This window comes from Amia ocellicauda, chromosome 17 (assembly GCF_036373705.1).
Source record: "Amia ocellicauda isolate fAmiCal2 chromosome 17, fAmiCal2.hap1, whole genome shotgun sequence".
NCBI lineage: Eukaryota > Metazoa > Chordata > Actinopteri > Amiiformes > Amiidae > Amia > Amia ocellicauda.
This window is the reverse complement of record NC_089866.1, coordinates 1,696,219-1,722,308: the sequence shown is the minus strand read 5'-3', so window position 1 is coordinate 1,722,308 and position 26,090 is coordinate 1,696,219. Positions and strand designations below refer to the sequence as shown.

The following is a 26,090-nucleotide window of genomic DNA, read 5'->3' as shown; positions in this document are numbered from 1 at the left end:
TTTAAAGAAGTTGAACATTCTGTTGAAGACATCTCGTCCACTTGTGCAGAACCTGACGTTGTAACGCTCCAGTATTCAGGCGTTCAGGCGAACAAGCGCATCAGTCTTGTACAACTTGCGTTTCCATTTTGCGTTCTTGACGGGTTCCGCCGCTGTCATCCTATCGACTGCTGCCCATTTCAATGAGCGAATGATTGAATGAATAATGAAGTAAAGCAAAGGGTGATGAACTAATCGGGGGGAGAGAACACAAATTTAAATCTGTACGCTTTTGACGCAGGCGTTTCCCCGCCCTGGACAGAAACCAACAACTCCAAACCTGACTGATCCAAGTACGATGTGACGCCAGGGATGGGCTGATCAAAGAGAACGGTTCCTTTACTTCCCTCAAGCACAATCGGGTGCAATGACCCTAATAACGCTGTAGACAGTAGGATGTTACACGTTGATTCTGTGTGTGTTTTATTGTCTGATCCCACTGAGCACAATATCATCGATGCCGTGTACTTCTGCTCATTCTGCCCCCTTTATTTTAATGGCTTCGTTTATTAAGTACACGGAGGACCTTTGTGTGGAGAGTGACTGATTATTCTCTGTCAGCAGCGCGCAACGTAGCCCAGAGTGTCGCTTCAAAGTGCGTTGTGGACTTTTATTAAGAGCGGGTCATTGTACTGTTTGAAAGTCACCTATTGGGGGCTCCTTTGTGGAGGAATACTTAACTCAATGCTGGAAACCAGAATGACATGAAAGTAAAAAAATAATCTGTGATAATTCATCATTTCGGAGAGAGGGAGTGTGTTTAAATTGCTTCCACATCACTCTGAGATGTTTCTGCAGTCTGTAGTGGGGAGAACAAAGACCTTCATGTTGTATTTGTTCTCCTCTCAGTTATTTATTTAAAAAGTAAATGTACACACTATTGTACAACATCTTGAGAACTGTACCCATGTCTTTTTCTTTCATATTCTCTCTCTCTCTCTCCCTCTGTTTCCTCCGGTACCTCTCTGCTGGTACATGAATCCCTGCCTGCCGTGTGTCGAGTGTCGTCTCTCGGCTGACGCTCCTCATTGTGTGTGAATTTCTCATCCGCAGGCGGCCGGAGGACCTGTCAAGAGAGATCATTCAGATCCAGCAAAGGGAGATTACCTTGAAGCAGCAGAACTACTCCGTCACCAGCAGGTAGGGGCCGAGCGCCAGAGCAGACCGCCGAACGTTCGCTCCCGTCTTGTCCCTCGCGGAGCGGTTTTAGCGTCGAGCGTGAGCTCGACTAAAGTGTGTTTTTGTTTCATGTTCACACATACACACACACACGCACATAATTATTTCAGATGTATTTGGGATGAGATCACGTGACATTTTGCACCACAAATAAGCAAATGTTCTTTTAAAATCGAGTGTTTATTACCAAAAGACTGGTCTCTGTGCAGTAACGTAGTTGTGTGTGTGTTCCTCATGTATTCATTCACAAGGCGTCCACCGTTTATCCCCCCGTCTCGGTGGAGAGGCCCGATTACGTATAAACACGAGATCCCCGGGCCGACAGTTCTAGAAGGTGAAAGTTTCCCGACACTCCGAGTCCTCGTCCGTCTGTGTGATTCCTGTGTTTGCTGGTATCAATCTCTTTGTGTTTTAATGATCCAGATGCTCCCTGTCTCTCCCGACCCGCTGCCTTTCATAAACCCGTTTGAAGGGGCAGAGGACCGCGTTCTCCGTCCCGCTGCGCTGACGTGACTCAGTCCCATCTCTATGGATCAATGCCAGCAGACCTTTACATAGATGCCTACTGGAACTCTGGCACCATTACTGCTTTCCTTTTATATATTTATATGATAAAAAACCCAGCGACCTCTGTCCCAGCAGTCGTGCGCATCAGGAGAGACTGTAGCTCACCCCGGTGCTGGGTTTGTGTTGAAGCCATAATCATTAGGGGGGTTTTAGTGCTCCCTACAGGTTTCCATATTGATTGCTATTCCAATTTTCTGCTCAGTTTCTTCATTTAACAACTCTGTCAGAAGTCCTTTTGTGTGGCCCGGGCTGGCAAATAACAGACTGCGGGAGGATAAAAAAACAGCAGATCATTTTAATCCACTGCAGCGAGACTCCGAGACGCGGAGAACATGGCGACTCTTAAAACAGCGATCGATCTTTTCATCTCGGCCCGGCGAAACGGCACGAATCATGCATACGCCGTGCGGCCAGCCCTCATGTGCCGTTCGGTCCGATTTGGCGATGAGGATGTTGGCGTTTATTCATAGTTTATGCAATTGAGATGTGTGCCCAGATGCCCCAGTGCACCGCATGGGGGAGATTCTCTTACTGTGGGTGTAATATTTTAGCTTTATAGATTTATATATTAGATTCTGGTGTGAGATTTGAAATAATAGTCAGTGGTCATATGACCGGCTGGTGCGTGCCGTTCCTGCACATTGAAAGACTGTGTGTTCCTACATACATGTATATATTTCAATGGGCACCTCTCGTGTTTAGAAAAAGGTCACGATATGGTGGTTTTCTGTGGCGTATTGAAGCTGGCGTGCCTGTAGGAGCCCCGACACAGGACTTGAGATCTCCTCTTCAGACGGGCCTCTTGAGACCCGGGAGTTTGCCAGGATGCTCGGTCTTTAATTGCTCTTGGCCCGTTGTCGGCGCACTGAGAGGGTAATTTATGATCCGAGGAAGGAGTGGGGGGTGAAACAAAAATGACAGAAAACGTTTTGAATTGAAATAAGTTGCTCGGATTGTGCGGCGAAGCCCTCGGACCTGTCAGTCACACCTGGATGGTGGTTGTCTCTTGAAACCGGATGGATGAGCAGGGGTTGTCTGTTTTACCTTTTTAACATTAACCTGATCGGAATTATTTTTGACGACTGCAAAGATCCAATTAACTCTGTTACATCTTTTGTATCACACCCCCCTTACCTGTATTTCTGCATCTCTTAAACTGTGTGGTTCTGTGGTATCTTTCTCTCTTTTTTTTTTTTTTTTTTAGGTCATTTCCAATTCATAGTATCTGGTCATCTTAGTTTTTCAAATACAGTGATTTGGTCCAGATCGATTCACATTCATGATATTACCTGAAATGCACATTGTAATGAAATATAATTGAATCAGCCTTTCAGTGTTTTCTTCTGTTTTTTTTAACTGAAACCCTCAGAGACATTCTTGTTTATTTAATTTCCCTTTTTAAAAGAGATTAAACAAATTAGTAGCAATAAAAGCATCTTTTTTTCCCTCCATTCCCTCTAATGTAGTGGAAACTGAAGTTAATAGAAAGTGGATGCCATTTCATCCCATTTGCAGGGTTTTATATTAGGCAGTTTAATACAGAAAAGCCAGCGCGTACGAGTCGGACGCAGCCGGCTGTGGATGTAAGTAAAAAGCAAATAATGACTTGGAGATGATGTCGTTGCCTCAGCGCTGTCTGCTTACGTTAGGACAGCAGGGATAAGAGTTACGGGCGATGAGTCACCCGTCTGAAACCGAAACAACGTGCGGTTCAATCGCAGCCGTTAGTAAAGGGATTAATCCAAACACAAACGGAATGAATGGATACACTGTTGCTAGTGCTCTTGCATGTGGGATTGTGCAAAATATACAACAATCTGTGAGTTGTGTAGGTTGTCACGAGTTTTCTAACCAAAATAAATTGAGTTTTTACTGCACAATACCTGCATTGTTCAGGTTTAGACCCCAGTGACTTGTTCAGGTTGATCATTGCATGTCATAGTGTTTTTTTTTATTTCAATGTTCATGTTATTATTATTTTACTGACCTCACTGACCTTATTCTTTACTACCCGAGTGCTGAGATTAAGGGCCTCCCAGCATCTTCCTCTGAGTGTTTCTGGTGTCGGCGGTGTGTCTCACGTACAATAGAGAGCCGTAGTCATTTCCTGTAGAGCAGAAGTTGCTTAACTCCAGTGCAAAGATGACTTTCAGATCTATGAGCAGCACGAACAGTCCGCCTTAACTTCTTTTTCCCCCACAAACCAATATTGAATTGCTGACTAATATGGGATAAATTGACGTCAACTGTTGTTAAGATTAATTTCTGCGGCATCCGTTTAAGAGTCTTTAAACTCCAAACTCATTAACGAAATGTTCGCACTATCCTAACAAGCATAGCAAATATGTAAATTGCTTCGGTAATTGCTGTTAAATATAAGAACTAGGTATGCATGTCTCCCTCGGTGAATAATATGACCACAGTGCACCAGATTGAACATGTAGGCACTGCAATCCGTCAGGTTTTATTTGGTATAGCGCCCTTCGCTCATCTCAGATTTATAGATTAATAATCCGAAATCATTTTGCTCTTGAATATATTGTGACATCAATCTGTATTAGCAACAATTAAATCGACCCGAAATGTATATGATGATCGCAGGACCGAAAACACCTGACAGCCCTAATCAATACTAGTTTTGTATCCCGCCCAGATATGTTCCTGATGAATCTGTCATGTTGTGTCCTTGCCTGACCTCTCTGTGTGGGTTATGGAGGCTCACACGAGGAAGTGGGAGAAACGGAAACCTCCAAGAGCCTACTTTCATTGACCAGAGACCCATTAAATCCACGTCCCGTCCCCTGATTTTCATCCCCGGGGGGACAACGCTCCACCTGAACAAACGCCTGAAATGACCCATGTGATGATCTTGGCACGGGACCCATTCGCGTCTGGCTTTGATAAACACGCGACATGATTTAATTACATGGGATTCGACAAAGCCAGGGAGCTGCGTTTGGAGTGGAAGCGTGTAAATAGACATTTAATATAATTTTCCAGCTGCTGATCCATTTACGGTTTGTCAATACCCAAATGGCATATGTGATGTATGGGGCCGCTTGAAATGAGCTGGATTTGGTAATTAGTGTTTACTGTTGTGTGCAGCCACTTCGTTAGGCTGGCTGGTGACTTTTCGGGGGTGTTTCGCTTCCTTCGCAGGCGGCCGAGTCGGAATTAGAGATCGCGGCACATTTATTTAATATTCAGGGTTCATGTCAGCGAATCGTCATCCATTTTGTTTTCTGCAGGTTCTGTAGTTCTACCAGATGTACGCGTGGACCTCCAATAATAGACACTGGCGCAACAAACAGGATTCATTTTGACCAGAAAATATACAAACGATGGATATTTACACTATTTTAAAAAGTATTGGGACATCGGTATAATTTCCACAGCTGCTGCTGCTATGATGTACAGTGTAATCCACTCCTCTGCCCCCCCAACCCTCCCATTTTTCCACATCTCGGTGTTGTTTCTGTACTGTTTTTTTATCCAGGGATCCCCCCCCAACCCTCTCTTTCATGTCACTTGGTTTTATCTCCCACGCTTCATGGGTTTTATGCAAACAAGATAATTGGAAAAACTTGAGTTTATGGGCAGTGCTTAATATATATTATGGATGAAGGAATGGATACCCGTTTTATTTTAATTTTATTTTTTAATTCTGAAGTTTATTCATTCGTTTCCTGACAACAGACTGAGCGCAAAATTAAAATACGGCGGAGTCGGGTCGTAATTAAAACCGCCAATTATCTCATAAGACCGATTCAGCAGAAATTTTTTTAATGGTGGAGGGCTGGGCGAATGCAGACCCGCGGCAGAGAGAGACGCTGAATGTCTCACTTTTTTTGGCTTCCGGTGTCGAGTGTTTTTTGTGCACCGTGAATGAATGGTGTGACTCAGCGGAGGTACGGAGAGAAACGCGGTTTAAAAAGCTCCCATTTAAACCGAATCCATTTCCATTTCAAACGGGATGCAAATGAGCGTTGTATGGAGATGGCGGCGCGGAGAGAGAGGTGTGAAGGAAGGCTCCTCGGCGTGCCTCGTCCTCAAGATCCACCTTCGCCGCCTTCCGCATAATGCGTGTGAAAACCCCCCGGCCTGAATTCATCTGCCTCTGAAAGCGCTGACGTGTTGTTGACTGCGGCAGCCTGTGAAAGCGCACCTGTTCCCCTCTTGTGCGGAGAGCGCGGATATAACTTTGTGTGTTTCGCTTCATAAAAGTGCCTCGGTGCGTTTGGCTTTATTTGTCAATAGAGCCTAATTTCATGTGAAGCGGCAACTTACTGCTCTGAAGAGATTGCTTCAGAGTTCCTGTATCGCAGTTTGAGTGCATCGCTTTTAAGAAGAAAAGATGCAAGTATTTTTTAAATGTTCCGTTTGTGTGACACAGTTTGCAGACGTTGCGTTTGCCCCCCACCAAGCAAAATAAAAAGGAGAGACTTACTGTATCTCGGTGCCGTTTGATTATAAACCGGGTGACCTGCTTTGTAGTTTTCTCATTTCGCTCTGCTTTTGTTTGATGTATAGATACACGCAGGCTCTTTTCACTGCTCTTCGGTTTGAAGTTGCTGGCAAAATGAGCAGGAAAAAATATGCTAAAACAAACCCCGAAAAGTCTCATTATACTTGAGATTTGTTTGCATCGTGAAAGACTGAATCCTAAACGAAATAAAGATTCAAGGATCCCCACTGTTTAGTTTGAGTTCAGCTGCTGTCTGCGGAAGCCTTTGTGAACTGGCGATGTTGATCTCAGAGGGAAAAGTTAATATTTAGTCAAGCTGTGTTTTAAATGCCTTAATTGTCGCAGTCACTTTCGATTTATTATTGTAGACTTTAGTTGCAAGTTGATGAAATGGAAAATAAATCTGATTTGTTAGCTCATCTGACAGAGAGCAAGCAGTTCTCCTTTTCTCTTCCCTTGCTGGCAAAGCGCGGCCAAATTGGGTTTTATCTCTGTGGTTTTGCAAACCGTCGACTATTTGAGTGGAGTGGCAGAATCTCGGGGCAGTTTGGGGAGGCAGAGGCGGTGTGTCTCGTGTCCTGCTGTCTCGAATGATTGATGACGGAACAAATCTTTAAGTTCAATACATCCACGTGGATATTAATGATGTATCGATACATGTAATGGTGCAGGTCTGAGTTGGAGGCTGTGAACAGACATCTGCCTAACGCGGCCGGCCCTGCGGCCTCCGAGCTCCGACTGGAGCTCTGCGGTCCTGGATGCTCAGTCTGTCGGGGCATCGAGGGTCATTAATCTCGGAGAACATGCAGACTCTGCAGCGCTGGAGGCACCGGTTGACGAATTGATCTGACCGATCTCCGTGGAGCCTAATGAGCGGAGAGCGCTGGTTATTGCACACGCCGGACGTCTTCAAAACGGGTTGTCGAGTCCGGGTTAAACGACTGACGTGCCGTTGATGTTCCTTCCGTGTGGGTCAGTAAATCGAACCCTGGCTTTCATTCCCCGGTCAAGCGCAAGTCTTCAGCTCGGGGGGACGCAGTTCTCGCTTCGGCCCTGGAGACGTTAAGTCATGTTTTGCGCATTCTGGCTATCAACCATAGTGAAATCGCCAAAAAGGAAAGAAGATAATCTAACACATGACCCAACACGATGCATTGAAGTCACCCGTGAGGTTCAGATATTTATAGATTTGTCTGGATGTCTTTTCAAAGTTTTGTTAATGATTGCTCCTGGTTTAAATCTGAATTTTCATATCAAATGCAGGATTTTGGCGGAGACAATGCGTTCATGTCAAGCATATATTAGCATGTCTTCCAGTAGATGAAGTATCAGAAGTTGTATTTTTAGTTCTGAGTGTTTTTTTCCTTTTTGTGTGTGTGTGTGTGTGTGTGTGTGTGTGGTTTCTTGGGAAGCCTTGGGGATATGAAAGACTTACTTTCAAACAGCTGAAAGTGAATGAAATACTGTGCCTATAAGAAAAGCACTGCTGTGATTTCAATCAGGAAGAGGGTTTTGAAATATTCAGTGCGCCGTATTTGACTCGCCTGTGAAGTAACTTCAGAGGGAGAAGTTTCAGAGACGTGTCCATTATTTTTTACGCTTCGGAGATCAATCGGCCGGATGTTCAAAATTAGTCATAAACATGACTTTGCCCACCTACTTAATATGAACTGGGGGAAAATTATCTGGTTTTATTGCTCTTTTGGCCACACTTCATATATTTTACTGACACAAAATAATTACGCTTGAACCTGCCTCTCTCGAGTTGCTAATGGTTTACACCCGGCTTCAGCTGCGGTGCCGGCTGCAAGGCAATAGTCTGGAATTTCAGAGCGGCTAAATTGCCGGCAATCGGTCGTACCTGTTGATTAGAGCGCAACCAATTAACACAACTCACCTATGAAGTTTATGCACAACCGTAAAACCTCACAAATTGAGTTATTGGGAGGTAACTTGTTTTTTTTGGTGTCGTTAAGGATAAACTTTCTTTTAATACATGTGTCGTTGTTGCCTTCGGTTTAATTTCCCGGATAGCGAATGATCGTTTTAATGTCAGCGCTTCTGTACCGGCAGCACCTTTTAAACCCGATTTAAAATCAGAAATTAACCTGTCCGAGGCTGGCGGCTGCGTCTCGTAAGCTAACGGACACGGCTTAATTAAGGAGGCTAATATTTAATTTAGTGGCGGGGTTAAGCCATTTCTACTTATCTCTGTGCGGATGTTTTCTCTTCCTATATTTATTTCCTCGTGCTGTTTGGTATAAATTGCTTTTTCATGCTTCACCTCTCTTTAAGTTTGTGTCTGTAAACCACTCTGAGTCTTTTTAAACCCTCTAATTCACACACTTTGGTCTGGTACATGTTACAAATTTAATATTTGTATGTTTACACACAGGAATCTGCGGCTTCTTAGCCGTATTGATTTTGACAGGAGAGCGTTGAGCTTCCGGTTGATCTTGATTAGCGAGAACGTTTTATAACCTTGTGGTCCTGTACAACCCGGAGTTGGTCAATAGATATTGAGATCTGTTTTGTAGCTGCTTTGAATTGGATTATTTTTCAATTTTTTCCTCCGTTTTTCCATCCAGGGTCCTCTTTCATCTTGGCAACCATGTTTTATTAAGATGCTTTATCCCCTGGTGACACCGCAGTGTAGTGATTTAGACGGCTTATTTTAGTCGGTCTGTTTTAAAAATAAAATCATTAAAAAATGTAATACTGTACTTAAATATTTATAGAAACACATGTTCATCTGCTGATTAACTCTGCGGTATCGCGTCCCGGGGGAGCGGCTCAGGTAGTGCTGATGAACCGAGCGTTGGTTTTGAAGTGCACCTGGGGTCAACATGAGGGTCCGGCTCCCAACTGTGCACTCGGTCTTTGATGCCAGTTAGCAAAACAACGGTTGAGCTTCTATATAATCATCACTTGCAACCCCACCCAGCAGTCTGTGCGCTTGCCTTATTTCATGGCGTAATCGGTTCATGTTTTGGTGAGTGCGTCTGTGGCAGTCCAGTACCTTTGCATTACAGTTTAAGAGAAATCAAAACCACGATCAAGCCTTCAGTCGCTCTGAGGTATCGAGCTTGACCTTGAAGTCGTTCTGAAGGGGTTTTTCATTCAAATAAACAGCTCAAATACGTTTTTTTTTTTCGTTTTGTTTTGTTTATAACATTTTTCAAAGAGATCAGTTTGTTTATCAGTCCCATCATCACCTCCCCAGCATCTTCAGGGTGAGTTCAGTGAATCCACCCCCCTCCCAAACCCAGGTGTGATTACTGAACGGCAGTATCACACGCACAACACCGCGGCCTTTTCCGGAAGCTCCGCAGCTCTTTAATGTGTGCTGCGCTTCAGGGATGAAAGCATCAGATGAGTTTATCCAGCACTTCTTTGGGAATCTATACGCACAGACTGGTCGAATAACTAGTTCAAATAAAATCGCTTCCAGGTATCGGCTTGTATGTTTTTTTATGTGCCACAGAAAAAAAAGACAGAGAAACTGAAACAGAGTGCGTTTCCAAGACAAACTTTGTAACTGACAGGCCTGAAGTGTGAATCAGTGGAGATCTTGGCAGGCTTTCCTGTGCCTCTTAAAATGTGACGTTACGTCCAGCCTTTTGACTCCGCATCCCTCAGACGTGAGAGATGATTGCTTTTATTTAACAACTTCTTCTCCCCGGCGCAATTGATAGCTGACATGCTTGATTTATTGGCGTGAGGGAGCCATGTGGGAAGGGAATATTTGGGTTTTAGACGAGACAAGTTGACAAGACAAATTGCCCTTCCTTTCCATCCTCCGCTGCTCGTAGTGACATCAAATTTTCATCACAAGAGGAACTTTGCCGTGGGCAGCTATTTTTTCTATTAGGATAGAGAATATTATGTTCTCCGAACCGCAGACTTTGAGAATCGTCCTGAACTTCGTGCTTCACAGCTAAGCATCACATTAAGCATGAAAAAGACGTCTCGTTGAAGTCATTATGAGAAGTCGACAGGTGATGGAGAGAGTTGACTGCAGTTGTGATGGCAATTATTTAGTCTGAATGCTATCCTTCATATTGGGAGGAAAATTATGGACATGGGTGTTCCTTATTGATTCGTTTTAAGATGTAACCGGATTCAAAATTGCATCCCACCCGTATGGCACAAAAGATGTATTTGTAGTTGTACAGACACTACCATCTACCATGTACGTTTTGCCCATTAGATACTTTAAAATATTTACCAAGATATGAAAAGCCTATGAGATTCAGCGGTGAGCCCCCAGTATAATGAGGTTCCGCCCAATCCCCTTTTTGCGTGAGTTTTTTTGCAAGGGAAAGGAAATGGTGCAGCTTCATAACTGAGCACTACAGCAAATGTGCAGGAAAGTCCAAACTCCCGTCAAGTGCGAGATGCCGTTACACACGAGGACTCGCAAATTGGAAGACTGCATTAAACAACACACACACCCCCCACGGACACCTCGGAGAACCGAGGCATGGAATAGATGCTCATTGTCGATCTCGTCGGCACGAGTAGCCGGCGCCATCCATTCGTCCCCGAGGCGGCCCGGTACAGCGAGGAAAATCTGTGTTTTCCGAGCGAGGGCTGGGTCCGTGCCAGGATGGGACGGCCCTGGAGAGGAGGTGAACCTCTCCTAATCGTTGCCCCAGATCAATGCATTTCCACCAAACACACAAGAGTGACTGCCAAGCGCAGTCCTCCAGCTGTGAATCATGAGCAACTCAGCAGTGATTCTGGTTTAATAATTCATATTGTTCAATTTAGCGTACTTATCAATTACACTTCGGGTTTGTCGAGCACGGATTCAGCCTGGAGAACATATTCCCTTGGACTGAAGAAGAAGCTGCGGCGTGCGAACTTTGATCTGGCACTCCATAGAGGCGGGTGTGTTGGTGTTGGCCTTTATAGATGTGTTACTGCATGTGTGTATACGCTTTACTTGTCTCCAAAAGGATTTTCAAAATGGAGGCTGATATTCGTGATTAGCCAGGATGCCCAGTTGAGCCCGTTTAATGACATCACAAGCATAGCCTACATGTAGCTCTTTATGCAAGTCCAGAGAATTCACCTCAAGGGAATCTCTGTCTGCCCCTCCGTCACCATTGCATCTCTGAGCCGCACACAGAGGCTGGTTCGGGGACTCCCGTCTGGTTTACATATTCAGCAGCTTCCCACTCTGCTCTTTGCATTGGCAGGAGTCACCGTCTCCTCTTCCCTGGATGAAAAGCTCATTCCAACGGATGATCAAAGAAACCTGATCAGATCTAAACAAAAGCAGAAAAAACAGCGCCCCTGTTTGGGCTAACATGGCTTGACTCGTGTACAGCCAGCGCCGACAGGCCTGTGATTTCGGGGTCATGTTCGTCTGACACGCTCCGGCATCACGGGAGCGTCCGGGCCGTATGCAGAGCGTTTGAAAGCCTCGTTTTGGCCAATCTATACATTTTCCTTGCACGCGTTTGATTCTGAGTGCAGTTCTCTTCCCCTGTGGTTCGTTAAGACATTGTTTGATTGTGGCCCCTTCATTCTCGCTCTTTTAATCACTGTCAGCGTTGAAGGCTGCCGGAGCGTGGAGATAATGAGATGCCGGGTATGATTATAAAGGTTGGTTTTGGAACCGGGAACTTTGATTTAGAGAATTCATGTATAAATTGTGAAGGGCTATACATGAACATGTGAATATAAATAAATATTGTTTTTCTCTCTGTCCTGAGCCCAGGGGGTACAATTACTGCCTGTGTTCTCCAGCCAGCCAGCCGGGCTGCCTTTCTGCTTTTGAGTTATTCATTGTAAAAGTCGTCTTTAGGGAGATTTTTCCTTCTGATAAAGTAAGTGTTTTAGCAACAGTAATTGGTGTTTTTTCTCACACACAAACTTTCCGTCCACCTTTCTTTAGTTGTGGCTTTGCTGGACGTCTTTCTGATACAATTGTTGATCATAACAGTTCCTGAACGGGGGACGACGAGATGGATTTATCGACTTAATCTCTTAACACAGTGATCTGCATCTACTCCTTGGGTTCAGCTATTGACTGCGGCTGCTTTGCCTTGTTGTGAAGTTGTGTCCCGAATGTAAGCCGCTGCGAACTTTCCGCTGACGAGCTCTTTTAGAAGAGGATCTTCAATGCAGCTTCTCGCAGTAATCTCTCCCTCCCTATTTTTTTGTGTGCGATAATTATGCAATATGGTCCTAATCTGTTGTTTTCATATGCCCGAGTGTTGATGCTCGATAATGAGTCGTCCTCGAGAAAGGCTTTCATTATTTGGGAAACGGATCTCAAAGGGAGAAGTTTTCCTTTCAAGACGCTTCTCGCGAAAACAAACACGCCGAAATGAAACCAAAAACAAAATAATTTACCATTGCAAATATCTGGATGTTTTGTTTGCGGTGAACACCTCTCCGTCAATCCGGTTTGATCTTGTGCCAGTGAATGACAAGCCAGCGACATGCAGACACTCATGTTTGTGTAACTTCTGCAATTAGAGAAACTAATTTTACACTCCGCAGGAATTATACTCTGTATTTTACTTCACTTTATTTAGTATTCACTGCACAGAGAACACCACAAGCACAGCCTTTGACAATGTTTTTCTCTGCTTTTGATCTTTATTACCCTTTGTTAAATAGTAGCATTTCCCCGGCATGTTGTGAAAATATAGATGTTACTATAAGCGTGTTTCAAGGACAGTGAAGATCTGTGGCGTGTTTAAAGATAAATGACTCCTCAGTGATGTTGTCGTTGACCTGAATTGTTGTCTTTTAACTCCCGCCCAGACTTCCACCTCCGTCGGAGAAGGCAGGTTTGTTTTGCATGTGGGTTTTATTGCTCCTCACTGTGTGCAAATCCCAGTTGTTTAGTCTCGATTTATTTAACTTCAGCCTGTTCATGGTGGCTGCTTCTCTACATACGCACAGTGCGTTTAAAACGGATTATTCTGCATCTGTATTTTACCCATTCTTTCAGATGAGCATTGTTTAACATTTTCTTTAATTTTTCTTTCTAAAAATTAAGAACAGTGTTCAGTCACATTATGAATTCTGTTTTTGCATGTGTTGATGAGAAGGTTTAGACATTCAGGTGTTTATAGGTTGTGAAACGTAATTCTCACATAATGCTGACTCACCTTTACTTCTATAAATGAGGCTAAATTGTCTGTTTGGGTCATTTCATCACGTGATGTCATTTCGGCAGCCCATTTATGTGTCCTCTTGCCACATTTGATTAAGTTTTTCTCGTGGCTAATGGATGCCAACTTTTTACTTTCCGCCTTTTTCTCCCTTTTCTTTTTCGTTTTTATATCTACATTTGTTGATCGGCAGTTAATGAACTTGCAAAGTTTTGAAATACTCTTTTATGTTGCCGCTGCTGCTGTGTAGCAGAGAGAGCCTAATGACTCGTGTCTTTCCTCTCCTGTCTCACTGGTCCCCGGTATCATTTCTTTCTGAGATATGAAATGAGAGCGGGCCTGTGGGGAGCTCTTGGCACACGTTGCAGGCCGCCACGCAAGGTGGGACTTTCTCCAGCCCTGGTAACCGGCACAATTAGCGCGCTATGCTAACGACCTCCCGTTTGCAGAGCGGCGCGTTTCTCATTTTCATTACCCGGCGTCTAATCTTTCGGCCCACTGTTTTCTATCGCACGGCATTTATTACCGTCTACCGGTAAAACATTTATGATGGCATCGAATCGCTCCCCGGCGCAGAGTAATCATTTTTCAATTTTAATGCACAGCGAGATGCACGAGGAGGAAAACGGCGCCGGTGCCAACAGGCCGCGCACGGCCGAGCCCACGAACACACAATCTGCGGTTTAAAACACGGAAATGAAAATAGTGTGGATTTTTGTCTGTTTTGGTTGAGTGTCCATTATATTTAGTTACACTGTCACTCTTTCATGTGAGCCTGGTGTGCCGGGTATTCGAGGAAGGTGTCTGAGAGCGGTGACTCATCTGTCATTATCAGTCTGGGAAAGTGTGGCCATGTTTTTTCTTTCCCCTTTTCTTTTCTTTCCTGTTTAAAAAAACAACAACATTTAAAGGTGTTTATCCAGTGACGGCACTGTTTTCATTGCTCTCTAATTGCTTCTCACTCGGTATTGCTGGACATCAGTCAGACTTGGGTCGGTTGCTGCCCAAGTCGTGCATTTTTGTAATCTTATTTACTTATTATATTTTGATACGTTTTTTTTGGTCCCACAGGCAAAGTAAACCCTAACCGGTGATCCTCAGGTGCAGACGGCCCGTGTTTGTCCTCCAGCTCGTTAGCGCGTCCTCCTCTCCCCTGGTTTGTGTCTATAGGTAGCTGGGGGGGGTTGAGCCGGTGCACTCAATGTTCTTTGTCAAGGCAGGGGATAATGATTTGGGGAAGGAAAGAGGAGAGAAGAAAAAAACGGACAGAGAAGGCAGGCAGGCAGGCATTTTTTTCTATTTGCCGCGGGCCTGCAATTCCTCGCCTCCCTCTCTCTCTCTCTCGGCGCGCCTGCCATATCTGAGAGAGCGTTTCCAGGTGGCTGAGTTAAAGAAAGAAAATAATAGTAATAATAATAAAAAAAAAAGGACCTGACATGTATTCGGTTGATGAATGGGCCTACCCTCCCCCGCCCCCCCCGGCCTCGCTCCCTCTCTCCCGGCCAGTGATGGATTCGGCCGCTGATGGTGGACACGGGCCTTCTGTGAGAGATCTGCGCGCTCCCGGCTCCCCCACTGCTCTCATTAGGTGTAATGGTAACGACCGGTGGGCTGGCGGTGGTGGGGTCCACGGACTGGTGGATGAGACACCTGAGCCTTGCTGAGACGATTGGTGATGGGCGACTGCCCTTGAGCGAGGCGAGAAACCAAAGGAACAAGTAGTTTTAACCCAAGCTGGGGATCTTAACCTAGATGTATGAGGTTGGTTGATGTATTAGGTGAGATTGTTGGTCTATTTTAAGGAATGCTGTCCTCTCAGTGGGTTTTACTTTTATTTTTTGTATCGATATATCTCTATATAAATCGGAGCACTGGCAGAGATGTGTGGTTTTAGAAAATGGGTGCAAACTTTTCACCGCCTAGAAACGCTGTCCATCTAAATCTCCAAACCCTTCTGGGACGCTCTGCGCTTTTAGGGAACATGGGTCTCGAGTACCAGATATGAGTTGCGATGGCCGAAAGGAGAAGGGAGTGGAACAGGGGGCTGTTTTTATAGTCCGCTTTATTAAAAGACGCGTTTGTCATTTTTAAACACTCTGGCTTAAAGAAATAAACGCATAAAGCAGACAAAATTAAAAAGGTGAATTAGATAAATAAATGCACCCTTGAAAATAACCGCACCTGCTCTCGTTAGAAATGCTGTTTTGTCTGCCGTGCCGCCGTGGGAAGCAGTGAACCCTGGGAAGCGTAAGACCGATGGTCAGTGGACTCGGAGAGATGCGATCACCATTCGTGTTCATTTCCATTAGCGGTGGTGTGACGTGGCTGCGGTGAGGAGTCGCTGGGAGACGCAACTCTCTTTCCTGATTACAGTTATTGACGTTTTCTTGATCTGCATATGGAGGTGATAAAAGCACTGCACCGGGTGGGGGCTGTTTGAAATGTTGGCAGAATTGATCCAGTGGATGCGGGGGTCTCAGAGGGGCAGGGGATTGAACTGAAGTGGTCTTCGTGTGATTTCATTATCGTCATGGTGGGACTGGGGAGGGAAAGCACTTTACAGCTGGGAAGAAACCCAAATCGACTGGATCCTATCGTCTCTCCGTCTCCCCTTTCCTTTTTTCCTTTCCTTTCCTTTCCTTTCCTTTCCTTTCCTTTCCTTTCTCTCAGGTCCCAGTTTTGATAGCCCCCTAATAAGTGTGAGAGGTGTTAAGAAAATAGCACAGCTTGTTCAGGCACTTGTTGACAAATGCAATGTGGAGAGACATTTGGAGATTTAGAGAGAAATGTATTTCTGAGCAGGTTTCCTGGTATGTAGTAATTGTCGGGTGAATACCTGGCGGTTCTGACGGGCCGGTCAGAGGTGTGTGTCTCGTCAGTGCTGTTAGGTTGCCTCACCTCCGCTTTGCTTCTCTTCTGGAACAGCTGTATGTTTCATATTAATTAATTAAAGTCTATAAATGGGGGAAGGACGGCACAAGAAGACATGAAAACACACATTTTGCATGAGAGCCAGCATCGCAAATCCTAACCTACCCTGCCCTGTGCTCAAGCTGTTTTAAGACTTGACTACAATTGATGGCTATGGCGGCTGATTAAGCTAGGATTCGGTCACTGTTTTGCACAGTTTCCCCCACTATAGGGGCTGTTACAGATTTACTCCATTTCCACGGCCTGATTTGAAGCTGATCTGACTGGACTGTGCTGCTCTGTTCAGGATATTGATACCAGCCTGTCTTTCGGGTGGTGGCTATAAAAGCCGGGGCACCACGAGGGTTTAAGGTCACTGCAGTCCTTCGGCAGGATCTTTTGATTTCCCGGCTCCTTGTGATGCAGAAAAGAAGCCGCAACAATTAGATATGAGAGTGCGAGGCCGGCTGCTGAAGTCTTGTTTAGAGTATCTGAGACCGAATCTGACGCGCCGTTTTAAATAAATTATGCTTTCTTCTGGCACTCGACTTCCAGGGCTCGGCTGTAGTTGAGCGAGTAATTCAAAGGAGCCCTGTCTCCGCGGCGGAGGCATGCAAATAGCGTCTAATTAATGCTCGCGTGGGGAAGTCGAGCCAGAGACGGGTGTTGCACATCTAAATTCGGGAGACTGACAGCTCTCCGATCGCTTGGCGACAGGCTGGGGGGCTCGCAGCGGCAAAAAACATCCTTCGATTAATCAATAAGCTGTGGCGTTGTTGTTGTTGTTGTGTTTTTGTATAATAATGCAGCCCTCTGGGATTGTGACTAATATTTTCCATAGGTGGTATCTTTAACGATGAACATGTTATTTCTTTCGCTTCAAGGCAAGCCTGTCGTGTTAATAAGCACTAGTGTGTGGCCTAAAAATAGGAGGAAGTTTCTTTTTCTTTTTTAGCTCATTTTTCTGTAGCCTAAACTTCCTATTTCAGTTTTTAATACCTTGGTGTTTGTTGTCGAGATGGAGTCGTTTTCGTCATCTTGTTTAATTTGGTCTGAGTAACTGGAAGAATTGAATGAATGGATCGATACGATGGTGTTAAACTAGTACAAAAACAAAACTTAAAAAAAAAAGTTAGTTATAATAAAGATATAAAATCTCCAGAACCTCTAATCAAAGGCTTTGCAAGAGTGGAGCACCTCGGACAGATCAGTGAATGGATGTCTATCATAGACGGCTGGTTATAATGAACCAAACTCCTGGATTACCGGCACTTTATGCAACTCTGTGATCGCTTAGTTTTTCTTGATTGTTTATTTGTGCCTTAAATGGGTGTTTGCATGTTCTCCGTTAGTGGCACATGTGTGTAGCATGTATCTTCTCTCTGCTATCGGTTGCGAGTTGGACCCAAACAGTGGCGTTGCGTCAGATTCCTGCGGTCAGGCCTGGTTCGTTTCACAGTCTGCGATTTGCACACCAAGGCCCGTCTGTGGCCTCCTCAACACTGAGGCTAGTAGATTATAAAAACCTTTGTGTGCGAACACTGTGGTACCAGTCGCCCGCTGGAGCCTTGGCTCGTTCTCGCAATGATTTTGATCCCCTTCTCTTCCTCCTCATTACCTCCACACTCATTGCCACCCGTATGTGACCTCACTTGCTGTCAGTGATTCATTCCTCCTTTGATCCCGTGGTCTGTAGCGCCGGTGCGACGGGGACCAGACGCCAGCTCTTACTCGGAGCTCCCCTAATTGCAACCGAGCCCTGCGTTTTGAACCTCCGTTTCTCTGTTACTCCAATTAGGATTTTCTTGCTCTTACTGTGTTACTTTTCATGAAATGTGTGCATTTTGTGGAACAACTGTGAATGGTTTAATAGTACCTGAGAACTTCATCATACTGGCTTTCAAAAACATAATAATATTGAAGAAAAAGATTTCAAAGAAACCAAGCAGTTGAAGTTGCCCATGGGACAGTTAAATAGGTCCAACAGGGGAGGCGCTTTTAGAGTAAAGCTCTGACATGTCTCTGGGGGAGCCTTCTGCTCTTCTCAAACAATATCGACAGGATCTCACCTCTTCGCCACGACGCCGCATTCCTCCAGGAGTCGGTACAAAATTGCATCGCTCTGGGAGGGGACGCCAGGAGAGAGAGAGGATCTGTGATCTGGTCGCAACACGCTGTCCTGCTTTCATCCGACATGAAGCCTCTCTGCTGTTGTGAAAAGCAGCCGTTACCGAACGTGTTGGTTGGAGGAGGTAGCTTTGCCACCTCTCGCTCCCTTGCCAACATTAAATGCCAGCCACTGAAAACGAAGCCCTGCTTTATTTATCCTTCTTGTTAAGAAAGTTTCTTGCCACATTTACATAAAGCAAATTCTGATACTGTGTTCTGTTGCACCGGTCGGGTTCAGCAACTCGGTTAATTGGGCGGTTAAGACGGCATATATTTCATAAGAACACAGCCGTGTCACTTGTTATTTCAGAACCCGGTTATCTCTCACCGAAAACATTGTGTGAATAAAGTGAATGTGTGTGTGGTGCGTGCGCCCATCCCTGGAATATCCTTTACATATTAATAACCGTGTTTATTTTTAGGAAATTTATCCACTTCACTTAACTGCACTTAATCTACAGCGTGCCGGAGAGGACACTCAATTTCACACCGTGGGAGTTATGAATGGGGATCATCTGTGCCTTGTTGCGGCGTACGGCGCGCGGAGCACCGGTTCTGACTGACTTGTGTCGGCGTATAACAATTTAGATGTAGAAATCGCGCGGATTAACTGGAGTGTCAGCCCTCGGGATGTTGTTGATTTTGGGATCCTTGCAGGCAAGAACTGGAACTTGCAAAGTACTTTTAATATTGTCAGACACAAGAACACCGCTTCTGTCGCTTGCCCCAGAAATCCATGTCTGCCAGACAGCAGTAGTGCCGGAGAAGTATCCACACAGCAAAGCAATTAAAATATCGAAGGGGGGATTCGAGATGACTGCCTTCCACAGCACCCTTGGAGGAGTTGCTTTGGAAATATACTGGCATTGTGTGTTTCATAAGATGATGCCATGTCCATTACAAATCGGTTTCCTTCCCAATGCCAGCTGATGACATGCATGTCATTTATTTAATGCACAGAATCCTCTCATTGTGTCTATCTTTTTGAGTACTTTTCGTACCCTGTGGCACAGCACCACCAAAAAATAAATCACGTCTGGGAGAACTGTAATCAGTCTTAGCGAGGTTTGTGTTGGCGTTCTCTCACTTACAGTGGGCTGGACGTGTACTTTCCTTCTTGCCAGGAGTTTTCACAACAGCTGCTGTAGCTCCACGTATCCACTGGGAGCCTGGGCTGTTAAACAGGGTTTGAGGAGATTCATTTAGGGGTTAGTGTCGGGGATGCTTTTCCAGATGTAGTAGAGTAAGGCTTTGGGCTTGTCTTCCATCCATTGCTGGAATGGACTTGGGCTGCACTGGGCTCTCTCTCGCTGGACGCTCTCGCTTGGTTAACGTGCGACTGTGGATGGCGTTGCGACTGTGTTCCAGTGTCTGTAATCAGATTCAGTCTATAGACTTATCGTTGCAATTGACTTATTGGTGCGATCGCCTTCATTTTTGTGGTTTCAGCTGTTATTGAAGTAAAAATTTCACCTGCATTTAAACTCTGGCATTTCTCTGGCACCAGCTTTGCCCAAGATGTTTTCATTTATTTTTTCACATATTTTTTCTTCTGTGTATTCTGAGTTGCGTGTCAAGCTGCAATAAGCAGCGACCGTCTTGTCTCTCCGAATGTATCGGCTGTAACAATGGCATTTTACCCCGCATTTTACCCCGTATTTACGACCGTCCCGCAAGTGAAATCTCCAGCAGACCTCAAGGACTCGAGCTTTCCTGTTTCCATTTCCTATTATGCAGTAATTTATTGTGCAGCATTTTGTGAAGCAAAAGCGATCGTGCCCCGAGGCGGTTTTATCGGCGGATTTGGCTTTTCAAACAAGAACATTTTTAAATTCAGATTCGCAGGGGCTGTTTGCTTCTCACTGCTAGAAATGTATTAAAGGTACTGAGGCTTAAATATCAGATTGTCTGCCAGCAGTGCGAGAGCAGACAGATTCATAACATTTTATTTTTGTGGTTTTGTGCTTCAGGGTGTTTTTATAATTAGTGTTCTACTTGATCACAATTCTGAAAATTATCAAGTCAGCCCTAATTAATCAATCCCTGTTTAATGGATGCACCAGGAATTTCTCTGCTCTCTTGCATTTGTTTCTCCAGAAGAGACTAACTGTTGTGACGCTTAACTACATATAATAAATATGTATTGCACACACACAACATGTGTGTGTGTGTGTGTGTGTGTGTGTTAGTTATTAATGCCATACATATAGGTCTATGTTAAAAAGCTTCACAAGCACAGCAATGATGAAATCTGGGCCAGGACCAGTAATTAAAAACCCTGTTAATTTGCTCCACAGCCCACCCGGTCCTGGTGGTGACTGAAAGGAAAATTTGGTTTTTCAGTTATGGCACCTTCATCCATGCTGCCAAGACTCCTTTCAGATCCACGTTTGTTTCGAAGCCGTGAACGAAACCATCCCCGGTATCGACTCGTTCTGAGACTCAATAACCGCACCGCGGCTCCGCGTGGGGGAAGGCATGAAAGGCATGAGAGAGAGAAATTGTAAAATCATTTTTGTTTTCGAGTCGCAGTCTGTATTCCTTTTACTTTTTTCCTTTTTAATCTCACCTGGTGGTATTGGAAATAAATTAAATTTCAGTTTGTCTGACCTGCTGTGTTATGGGGCCAAAGCTGAAACTGCGTCTCCTCTCCCCCTTCCACTCCCTCGCGCAGTGATGTGGTTTTCGAGCAGCACACCGTGACGCAGAACAACATGTCGCTGAGTTTCTAGATGGCTGTTTTGCAAGTGTGTAAATTTTCCGGGAGTTCACTCTTGGGTTGATGGGGAAAGCTCTTCTGGGTGTTATCGTTACTTTATCGTGCTTCCCGCTTGAGATATAAATCAGCTCCCCCCCTTTCACTTCTTTATTGATGGTGAAGGAGGTCTGGATTTTCCATTTCAATTAATCGTGGCATCTGATTATTTTGTGTGTACATAATTACAGTTACACAAATGTCCCCCTGTGCACACACAAGAAGAAAGCCGAATGGCCTCAGTTTGTGTAGAAGGCATCTCCTCCGTGCCTAATATCCGTGGAATATCTCTTCACTTTTGTAAACCACAATCCTAAAAGGCTCTCAGCCAAAGGAACACAGAGAGGTGCTGGACTCTTCGCATTTTACTCTTTAATTGAAAACATTAAAATAAAGTAATGAGGCCGCGGTCGTGGGGGGGGGGCTGCTCGGCCTCTAATGACAAGACGCTGAGGGGGGGCTTAATGTCTGGAGGTGTCCTCCCGTGACGGTAGGCTGATTGGTCAACGCCTCGCCTCTGCCTGTTATTTTCTGCCCAGCTCAGCTGCTTATTCATTCTGCGGCAATTTGGGTGCGGAGGAATTGATCCTTCCCTAATCGGAGGGGACACCTTGGCGCTGGGCGGAATGTGAATCGAGCGGTCGGGGGAGGCGGCCGTCTAAATGCTTCTGACTTTCTAAATGATCAAGTTCATCAGGCGCTCGCCGAGATGGGAGAGCTGGTGGTAAACATCTCTCGTCTGATATTTACAGGCACTGTGGGTTTCTCTCTTCTCCGGGGCGATCCATCTTGTCAGCCGTGTTCACAGCAGCACCCCCAATTGTCATTAGCGCCCCCTGAATATTCAGTGTTTTTTCTCTTCATTTATACGTGCTTTTCAAGATCGGTATTTTACTGGAGTTCGGTTGAAGCCTCTTTGCTGTGGATTGGCTTGGTAGACACGGTGGGTGATGGCAGTTAGTCAAGCCTGATGGTCGGAGGGTTTTTATAACATCCTTACAGTGAATAATATAAATGCCCGCTCTTAAAGGATGAGACGGTTAGAGACGGTGCCCGGCTCCTCCCTCGGCCGTTCGCGGTCTGTGTTTAAGTCATCTGGTGTTGACAGCCAGTGCTTTACATTAATCTCAATTAGTGTGAACTTCACTTTGCCGATCAGGTGGAGATGCCCAATTTCCTGGCGCTTCACGGGCGCTGTGCGACGCCACCGCCCGGCTAGCTGACGCTGTTGGCGCTCGTTTACCCCGCCGTGGCTGTGCACAGTGGGCTGATGGGGTGTTAATTTTATTATTTTTCTCTCGCCCCTTCCCGGACGGTGGTTTGATTCTGTGCAGACGGGGGGTTAAGTGTGTTTAGAAAACTTGGTTTGTAACACCTGTTTATTTATTGCCTGTTTCTTAACTAGCAAGCTGTGTTTTTGCATTGTAATTAAGATTTTGAGGCCAGATTGTGTGCGTGTGCGTGTTCCTGCTTTACTATGAGTTCATGCTATGATTGTCTAGATGTGAAGAGAAGCTTGTCTGACCCACGTTGTCACCTGTAATTTGAGCATAATATATTGAATTTGAGTAACTGTCGGTGAGGAAAATCTGTCAGTTTTAGAGGACTTTTAAAAGAACTTTTTGGAAAGAAATATGTTGTCAAGACTAGCCTTAAATAGACAGATTTTTACATGCTTTGGAGGCTGATGTCTTGACAGCTCTGTGTTCATAAGCCCTGATGGGCTGAAGGCAGGGTTGCAACGCCCTGGACTGCCAGTCCGCACACGCGTCGAGGAAATTTCCCACGAGGCACCTGGGCTCAATTCAAATGAACGCTCTTGGTATTGCAGGGTTCAGACTCATTAAAATGTGCATCAGCATTTCCTGCCCTCCTTGCCTTGCGATTCCCAACATTGATGTTAAGTCTTTATTTCATGAGACTGACAGGAGACAAATATTGAATGTCTTTTCTCAGTGTTACACTCGCCGAGATGAATACTTAGTGTTTTGAAAACATTGTTTCGGGAATTTCTCGTTCTGAAAGGGCAATTACTCACGGCTCGGTGGTGTTTAAACACTGCCAGGGAGGCGAATGCGAGGATCTTGGAAAACTGCGGCTCGACTGTGGAGAGAAACGTACTCGCATGCAAAGATTAATTTTGATAGATTTGTTTTGTGAGGAACCACAGAAAATTTTAATGAGCCGTTTTCGCATGTATTCAGATATTCAGTGAGCCACATTGATTCATCTTTTTTCTGTTTTGATAAGTGTTTTATCGATCTTTGTTGCATTCTGCCTGTTTTGTCAGGAATATTGTTAGGCATATAATTATCTGGATATCTAATTAACAGGTAAGCAAAACAATTGAAGAAATTAATACCCATTTTCATAACAAAATCGCACTTCGTTGAGATGTGTCCAGTGAGTGGAGAAAAAAGCAACGATACGAAGATGATCTTTCATATATATCCCCGTGATCACGCATGTGTTTTTGTTACCACACGTGTAAAGGACAGGAGCAAGAACGAGTTTGACCAAAAATGGATTGTAACGTATAGTCTTTCGGTGCTTCTGACCCAATAATGTGTTCAGATCAGAGGTGGATGTAGAAAACCATCGACTGCTCTCTGTCCTGAACCCCGGCTGTGCCTTCTGACAGCGAGACGCGGATTGAGCTGTGAGTCTCAGAAATAATGTTCAAAGCTGGAGTATTACTGTGAAACCCCCAGCCCCCACGGTGACCACACACCTGTGTAGAGTCCAAATGTGAAGAATATATATTGTTTTTTAAATGAAAAACTCTGTGTGGGAGGCCTGTTTTCTGTGTCCAGGGATACATCTGCCACTGGTCACACATCAGACTAATTAGACGCCTTACAATTTCAGATGAACGTATCGGACCCGGGTTGGTCAGGCCGGTTCAATCTGTCCATCGTAATTGATCACCTTGAATGGCCTGCAGTTGAAACGCTGCCACACATTCTTTGTCTTTTAAAAGCCTTTTGTTGAAGGGTAAGCCGAGGACGTTACACGACGCGGACCCGATGCTAATGAGCTGTTGGTAAACGAACCCGTGAACGTGTTAATAATAGCTAATTCTGCACCGTTGGTTTAGTCAGATTCTCCCATGAAACCATCCGAGTCTAGGGCCCCGTTTTAAGGTTTTCCCTTCACTGACTCGGATGCCTGGTGGGAAGAGGGGCGTGCTGGGAGCCTCCAAAATCTTAAAGCTGCAGTTATTTCACGTGAAGCGGTCGTGCCACGTTTCCCCTGAGAGCGCTGTCCCGCGTTGCTGCTCGCGACACTGTTGCCTTTTGTTGTTGTTTTGTCATCCTTTTTTCTTCCCCTCTCCATCCAAAGAAAATTGTATAAATATTTTATCTTTGTAGAGTTGTCTTCAATCGTCTGCTCTCATTTTGCCGGAAGCATTTTCTGCGGTTTGTAGCTCTTGTTCGTCTTCTAATTTGTTTTGGCTGCGTGGGGTAGCAGAGGCCCAGAGAAAAGCCTTTATTACCTTTCGCCTCGCTCATTGGGGGAGTTTCTATGAGTCGGATCTCTGCTGAGCCCAGATCAGTACACATGTCTGTCACCGCTCTCCCCGACTGAGAACACGGCCCGCGGTGCGAGAACTGGGCTCTGAAACACGCTACCTGGTCCTACTCAGAACCTGCCCATTGAAGTCAACTTTGGGTCAGGTCAGCCGCAGATGTCCTACAGGGGTTTATAGTGAACAGACTCTTCCTGAACTGCACTGCAGTATCACAGTGTAAAGACTCTGAAGTGTATTTTGGTGTCAGGCTAATTATTCTGTATGTAATTAAAGTCTTAGATGTTTAAGAGCAATTTCATGATAAAAATAAATGCAATTCCAACATTTTAAAAGCTGTGCCCAAGCAAAGTATTAATTTGAGATAGAGATATAAAGGTCATCCGTCTTATTGTTACATTAAGGTTGTTCAGAGAGCATTTTTTTGAGTGATTTGGCATTGTTTTGTGTCAAAATAAAGTTGAGTGCCGAAAAGAAGGTGACGTTTGGTTCCATGTCAGGGTTGAAGCCCTCCGGACGAGGAGACTTGTCTGTTATCTGAATTGAGAGCAGATTTGTTTTGCCTAAGTTTAACTTTTTGTGTTGGCGAGGGTTGGAGTTGAGGCAGTTGCTCAGTTATCTAGGTTTTGGGTTAATTAATTGCCACTTCTGTCTGAACTGAAGATTTGGATCAATAAACACTTTTTTTTGTAATTACTGGTTTTCCTGCTGAGTGTGTGCTGAGCTGCGTAGCTGTCGCTGTCCATCACTACACGTTTCCGTGATTTTACTTTTCAACCTTCGGTGTAACGGTGAGGAGTTACAGATTCCCTGCCTCGGCTTGCCCCGCGTCCCGCTCTTGTTTCTACATTCAGTGAGGGATTTCTTAATGGAATCCATCAGATAAAATGAGGGGTGGGGGGGAATAAAAACAAAGTACGTGGGTGATGTACTCTTGGGAGGAATAATAGGGTAAAACCACCCCTGCACAATGGCCGTTATCACCGCAGGCGACTCACCGCAAATCCGTGTCAGTCTAGATTAACTGGGCTTTTGCCAGAACAGTTTCTTTCTTTGTCATGAGTGCAATTAAAGAAAATAAGTTGTCAACACTGTGGGAAGGGAACGGCCGGGTCTGAAACTATGGCATTTGCATACTTATCTGTTTTAACACCTGCTCTTACATGCATAGAAATATATGTGTGTGTGTGTGTGTGTGTGTGTGTGTGTGTGCATAATGTGAGTGACAGCGATGTATCGGTGGCTTACAGGAAATTATAGCAAAACAAAGACCTCAATGGCATCATTGCGCACCCCGTTACTGTCCACAGTACTGGGCTGTATCCGTCTGCGCTGTCACAG

At 44.9% G+C, this 26,090-nt stretch overlaps 1 protein-coding gene across 2 annotated transcripts in view; it reads left to right on the top strand.

The window, feature by feature from the left end:
* Positions 1-26,090, top strand: part of mad1l1 (mitotic arrest deficient 1 like 1) — a 210,729-nt gene that overhangs the window by 21,930 nt on the left and 162,709 nt on the right. For both annotated transcript variants that reach the window (XM_066689196.1, XM_066689197.1), the window contains exon 10: positions 1,093-1,179. In XM_066689196.1, coding sequence (XP_066545293.1) covers positions 1,093-1,179 — 87 coding nt within the window. The remainder of the gene's footprint in view (positions 1-1,092; positions 1,180-26,090) is intronic.